This window comes from Nanorana parkeri, unplaced genomic scaffold (assembly GCF_000935625.1).
Source record: "Nanorana parkeri isolate BGI_ZX_2015 unplaced genomic scaffold, ASM93562v1 scaffold1724, whole genome shotgun sequence".
In the NCBI taxonomy this organism is placed as follows: domain Eukaryota; kingdom Metazoa; phylum Chordata; class Amphibia; order Anura; family Dicroglossidae; genus Nanorana; species Nanorana parkeri.
Genome location: NW_017307992.1, coordinates 10,195 through 16,815, shown reverse-complemented (window position 1 = coordinate 16,815; position 6,621 = coordinate 10,195). Strand labels below are relative to the sequence as shown.

The 6,621-nt window shown below is 45.9% G+C and overlaps 1 protein-coding gene across 1 annotated transcript in view; it reads right to left on the bottom strand.

Annotated features, from left to right (window-relative positions):
* Nucleotides 1-1,897: 1,897 nt before the first annotated feature.
* Nucleotides 1,898-6,621, bottom strand: part of LOC108799420 (indolethylamine N-methyltransferase-like) — a gene marked incomplete at its 5' end in the record, with an annotated part of 9,592 nt that continues 4,868 nt past the window's right edge. Inside the window, one exon of the mRNA XM_018571273.1 lies at nt 1,898-2,337. Within this exon, the coding sequence (XP_018426775.1) occupies nt 1,908-2,337 (430 nt within the window). The remainder of the gene's footprint in view (nt 2,338-6,621) is intronic.

Sequence of the window (6,621 nt, the reverse complement as noted above, 5' to 3'; positions counted from 1 at the left end):
GCAGGGAGAGTGGGAACCTCTCATGATGGGCACAGAAGGTGCGCAGACCTGGGACCTCAGTGCAGGGAGAGTGGGAACCTCTTATGATGGGCACAGAAGGTGCGCAGACCTCGGACCTCAGTGCAGGTAATGTGGGAGCCCCCTCATAATGGGCACAGCAGCAGTGCAGCCTGGGAACTCAGCACAGTGATTTTGGGAAAACCTATCCATGGGCACAGAAGGTGTGTGAAGACCTGGGCTCCCAGAGGAGAGATGGTAGGGGCCTCTCCTAATGGGCACAGCAGGCGTACAGACCTGGGAACTCAATTTATGGAATATATATAGTGTCTCTAAAAAATGAATCTTTACTGTATCTAAAAAAAGGAAATTTTGGCTTCAGATATACTTTAAGTGAAAGTTAAAGGATAACAAATACCCAAGTGCCCCCCTAGTGGCCAATCTGCGGTACTTAAATTAAAAGGCTGTTCCCTCTTAGTGGTTGTGCCTTCTTAGTATTGTGCCTTTCTCTGCCTTGTTGTGCGATGTGACACTCGGCATCTCCTGTGTTTTTCCAAGCAGGGTCATCTGGCAGTCTCCGTCCTAATTTTAGGTGGCCGGAGACTGCCAGATGACCCCGCTTGCAGCGCCGCCCACTGGAGCAGCAGTGATGCGACGCTCGGCGAGTTAAGTAAGAAAAAAAAAAACCCTGCAGCGGTCATGAATAGGTTAAATCATGATCCATAGTACAGAACATGTAGTTGTACTATGGATCATTTAAAGTCACCTGTCCCTTTAAGAAAAAGTATCGGTAATTGGTATCGGCAAGTACATGAGGGGAAGTACTTGTACTTGGACCTGAAAAAGTGGCATCGGGACATCCCTAGTATTTTGTACATTTTGATAGAATCAGCGGCGGAGGATGTTGTAAACACTTGTTCAATAATAAACTAGTCTCGGGCAATGACAGTCGTGTCCTGGACAATGGCTCACCCCTCTGGGTCTCAGTGAGAGTATAAATATTTACTGTACTGTACAGTGTGTTAGGATTTTTACATTAAAATAAAGTCTTGTGCTTGTCGTGTCTTCATTCTTCTGTGGCATTCTAGTACCATTTGTGAAGTACATTGAACAGTGCTATACACACTGATTACCTGTCACCTAAACATATCTGGGCTGACCAGGGGATGAGGGCGGGCGGCCGGGTGCAGGTGGCAGCGGCCGGGGGTCAAGGGGCCGTTCGCGGTGGCATCAGAGAGGCCCGAGGGGCAATTGCCACCCTGCCCCCCGGCCCAGTCTGCCCCTGGGGCTGACACAGTGTATGTATACCCTAACAATGGCCTTCTCTTATTTGATCCCTTTTGGTCTGTTAAATACACCACTGAAATTATTTGTTACAGTAGATCTCTATTATAATTACATACAATTAACTATTGGACCTGCCAGTTCCCTTTGAGTCCTGTAGCATTCTGACCTCACCAAGCATGGAAGCAGATCCGTGCTGGTGTGGCCAGTTTGGGTTCCTCAGCTTTCCAATCGGAGCTTCAAGATGCTGTGCCAACCCACGTCCTGCATGTAGTCTCATAGCAAGCCTTGTGGCCACCCCAAACGGTCAGTCCTGTTCTGCTTGATTGACAGCTGCCTTCCCCACTATCCTACTCCTCATCCACTGCCTGCTCTCAGACACCCCCTGCACTTGGGAAGATGGATGGGCAGAGAGAGCATGCGGTCACGTGACTAAAACAACACAGAAATAAGGTATACAATTAATTTTGGATAAAAGATGTTTATTCGACCATTAGAGATGTTTTTGAATGCGATAGTGCTCTTCTGTTTATTATGCTTCATATATATTTTGAAAGCATAGACAACAATAAAAACAATGGCAATGGTTGATGATGAGATGAGATGAGATCTCTCGGCTTCGGTTTTCAGGCTTCTTTTATCTTGCGGGCAAGGACACAGCACATATGGCTGTAGTCAACGATGTCATTGGGTTCCACACCTCTCAGCAGAGACGACTTTTCGATGATGAAGCCGGCTTTGATCACCAGCTCTTGTAGCTCTTTCTCGTCTAAGGTCAAGCAGAAGTAGCGGTGGGAGCCCACCATGTAGAAGGTCATGTCCAGCACCATGAACACCAGCAGCTGGCCTCCAGCTTTCAGTCTGGATGTGAGGCTCACCAGGTTCTTTAGGAGGTCGTCCTTCGTTTTACTGATGACGTTTAATATCCATAAAGTGATGACACAGTCCACCTGTGGCACCAGCGCAGGATCCAGGCTGTTGGTTTCATAGTTGTCCCACTTATACACCCCTTTAATGAGGCTACTCGTCTGGTCTTCCTTCTCCTGCCACCCTTGTCTGGAACAAGAAACCATGTCTCATAATTAGTGATGGTCCGAACACACCCGAGTTCGTTTCGAATTCAAACTTTAGAACATGGAAAAAGTTTGAACTTAAACTCAATGAAAGTCTATGGGGGTAGAACTCGGAAAATCAATTGTCCCCATTTTGAAGGCTTATATGCAAGTTATTGGCCATTAAAAGTGTATGGGGATCCGAGTTCTGTCCTGGGGGACAGGAATCCATGCAAAAAACACTTTAAAAAAAATATGATTTTTAAAGGAGCGGTGATTTTAACATTGTTTAAAGTGAACAATAAAAATGAAAAATTCCTTTAAATATGGTGCCTGGGGGGTCCCCTTAAACTGCCTGTAAAGTGGCGCATCTGTACGACGTATAGAACCTGCTTCAGCAAAAATGACATAAGGAAAAAAAAATTGCGCGGTTCCCCCTCCCAAATAATACCAGACCCTTAAGGTCTGTTAGGAATTTTAGGAGGAACCCCATTTAAAAAAAAATGTACGTGGGGTTCCCCCCGAAAGTCATACCAGGCCCTTAAAAGAGAACTATGGGATAAGTGTTTTTCCCCATAGTTCTCGTAAGAGTCATGGGTGGATATATACTAACCTCCTCCCGTGACCCAAACCTCAGTATATAGGGAGCTACAGCTCAAGGTATACTGAGACCGCCACAGCCGGGACAGATCCCGACATTACTGTTGAGAGCCACCCAGCTGCGTGAGTGACAGCTGGCTCTGCCTGTCTAGAGGCAGAACTAGCTGTACCCTCCCCCTTCCGTTCCTCCAGTCGGCGCTCGAGGATCAGAGCGGGGAGGGGGGAATCCCTGCAGGGAGATGGTCGAGAAGTGAGCAAGCGACGGTATGCGTCCTCTCACTTTCCGATCTTTAGAGCCGACGTGTGACAGTTTCATTGTCACAAGTCGACTCGAACTATGAGGTGAGTGATTTTCACTCACCTCTTAGTTCTCCTTTAAGGTCTCGTAGGAATTTTAAGGAGGAACCCCTCCGGCACGCTGTGCCTTGCCACACGAACCATCGATCTTTGAGTCGAACTGTTGGTCAACTCGAAAAAGGAGCCCATCCCTCCTCATAATAATAATAATTCTAACTAACACTGCTGGGTCTACTACTAATAGTAATACTACTACAGATAATGTCATAGGAAAATGTTTACTACTTTGATTCATTTTGCTATTAGTAATGATAATTATATAACACTACACCTTTACCTTTTTTATTTGGATATGCAACTGTAATTACTATTAGTAGTAAAGGCAATAAAAGAATTGCTTCTCCTCCTCCTGCTACTCACATACTAAAACTCATTTTTTATTAAATATTTTTGTTTTTTACTTTACTTTTAGGGGCTTTGGGGAAATATTGGGGGTCTAAACAGACGTCTGATATTTCCCTTTTAAAATAGAAAAAGAGATTGAGGACACAAAGTCCTCAATCTCTTTTTCTGCAGCCCCTCGTATCAATGAACAGGTATCCTCTATACTGAGTGTTCCTGTTCATTGATAACATGAGGACAGGGTATGTTTACTATAACCACAATCATAAATGTACAGGAGGGGGTGTAGATGTGATGGATATCACTTCCCATTCATTCATAATTGAGGATATAGTAACCCTACCATGTCCTCAATTATGTACAAACACTCAGCGATCACTGACTGCTTGTACCCGCTCTCCATCCTGACACGCTGTCACAGGAGGCTGATCGAGTGGTGCAGGGAGGAAAGCCCCGCCTCCTGTGACAGCGCTGTCTCCGCCCCAACACCGCTCTGCCGGACTGTGATAGGGAGGAGACGCCCGACCGCTCACAGCGCTCTCCACCGCAGCGCTCGGCCGGCTGTCACTTTCTCTTCTCCCCGCTGGGACACAGAGCAGCGCCCAGCGCGGAGGAAAGAAATCAGGGATGCGCGGATGTATCCCTGCTTGTAAGTACTTGGGCAAGTATCAGTACTTGTACTCGCAAAACTGGTATCGGTGCATCACTTATATACAGTATATTTATAAAAACAAAATCATACAATAAAACAGAGATGTACAAATCCAGGGAGCTCCGTGCGTTCCTAACAAATGACAGCGGCCTCCTAACTTTTGAAATTTTCTTTAGTCTAGTCTTGGAGCTCGAAAAGTATCTGTACTTGTACCGAGTACTGTACTTGGTATCGGTGCTTCCCTAATTTCTACTACTGCTAATATTATTGATCCAACTACTAATGCCGGCTATATTACTACAAATGCTATGACACTACACCCTATTCTACTACTTTTCATTCTAATAGTGATGCTGCTGCGGTTACTGCTATTCATAAAGGTGATAATACCGTAGCATTGCTTCTTCTTCTCCTACTACTACTACCACCGTGTTTCCCCGAAAATAAGACACTGCCTTATATTTTTTTTGTCCCCAAAAAAACACACTTGGTCTTATTTTCAGGGGATGTCTTATTTTTTTGGTTTTTAATGTGTAACAAAATGGTCAGTATCGCTAACGCTGATCCCTTTATTTCACTTTCACAGGCGGAGTGCATCTGGCATCACTTCGCCTATCACAGTAACCGGCGCTATAGAGGAAGTATTGGCTAATGCGGCTCTGCTCCCTTCCCGCCGCCGCAGCCTTACTTTCTACAGCGCCGTCAGAGACAGCGGTACCAGCGGTGCAGCAGTGGGGACATCAGACGGTGGACAGCGTGGTAAACTACTGTACCATTTACCGGTACACATTACAGTACAGTACCATTACATTAAGCAGTGCCTTCAGGGGGGCAGCAGTTGGCTGAAGTATGGTACTGGAGTGCTCCCTGTCACTGCGCTGGCCGGACGGAGTCCACCCGTCATCCCCTTAATACAGTATGTCCCTGCAGGCTGATATTATCTCTCCTGCTCTTCAAGTTCCCCCTCACATGCTACCACCAAACTAGGTCTTATTTTTGGGGTAGGTCTTATATTACAGGAATCTTGAGAAATACTGCTAGGTCTTACTTTCGGGGAAACAGGGTACTAATACAGATCAGATAATGCATTTATTTTGTAGCACTAAAGTTACTTTTCCTGCTATGAGTAATGATCCTACCACTCATGTCAGCAATAGTAGAATGTGCGATTCGTTTCGGAAAGATTTGTTATTTGGACAAATTTTCATTAGTCGGAGATTGGGATGTATCTGATTCTCCAAATGACGAATGAGCACGAATCCGAATTTCCGAAAACAAACATTTCGGATGAAATTCGTTTTCGTTTGTGGACGAATTTTCGGTGCAGCAAAGTGACATTAGACAAAAAAAGAAAACAAAATAGTGAATGAATAGTATTTTGACACCTCTGTTCACAGACCCAAATGGCATTGGGGAGCTCCCCAACGCTATGTGGTAATTGACAGCTGAGAATGTCAAGTGGGCGGAGCTCGCCCCGTGACGTCACGGCTCGCCCCACCCGTCTGTTTACATTCGGGCAGGAGATGACATTTTGCGGAAAGTTCTTGTCGGGCTCGGACGGGTCTTCGTGTGCAGGGACTTTTTTTAATTTTGGCGGGGGTTGTGCATCGTGATTGATGCTGGATTACATCGATGGAGCCATTTTTTTTTTTTTTTTTTATTAAAGGAATTTGTTTTTAAATGTGTGGTTTGTTTTTTTACTTTGAATTTTAACCCTTTAGTGAATGGGGAGGGGTACAAGTACCCCTTACTCATTCACAAGGGGGGGTGGCATCTGGGTACCCCGATGCAAATAAGCCTGTGGTGGGTTTACTCCAGTGGGCCCTTTTTTTTTTTTTTTTTTATTAAAGGAATTTGTTTTTAAATGTGTGGTTTGATTATTTACTTTGAATTTTAACCCTTTAGTGAATGGGGAGGGGTACAAGTACCCCTTACTCATTCACAAGGGGGGGTGGCATCTGGGTACCCCGATGCAAATAAGCCCCCCTGCCCGCAGACCCCCACAACCACTGGGTCAGGGTTGTGGGGAAGAGGCCCTTGTCCCCATCGGCATGGAGACACCCTCCTAATGGCTAGGGCACGTGGTCTGGTAAAGTGCAGGGAGGGGTGGGGGCGCTCGATCGTCCGCACCTCCCCTTTTCTTGTCCTGCCAGGCCTGTGCTCGGATCAAGGGTCTGGTAGGAATTGTTTTCCTACATTTTTGGTAGGGGAGGGGTTCCCCCTTAAAATTCCTACCAGACCTAAAGGGCCTGGTATGGATTTTGGGGAGAACCCCACACACTTTTTTTTTCGTTTTCACTTGGGGGAGGGGGGGGGGGTGTCCTCCTAATATTCATA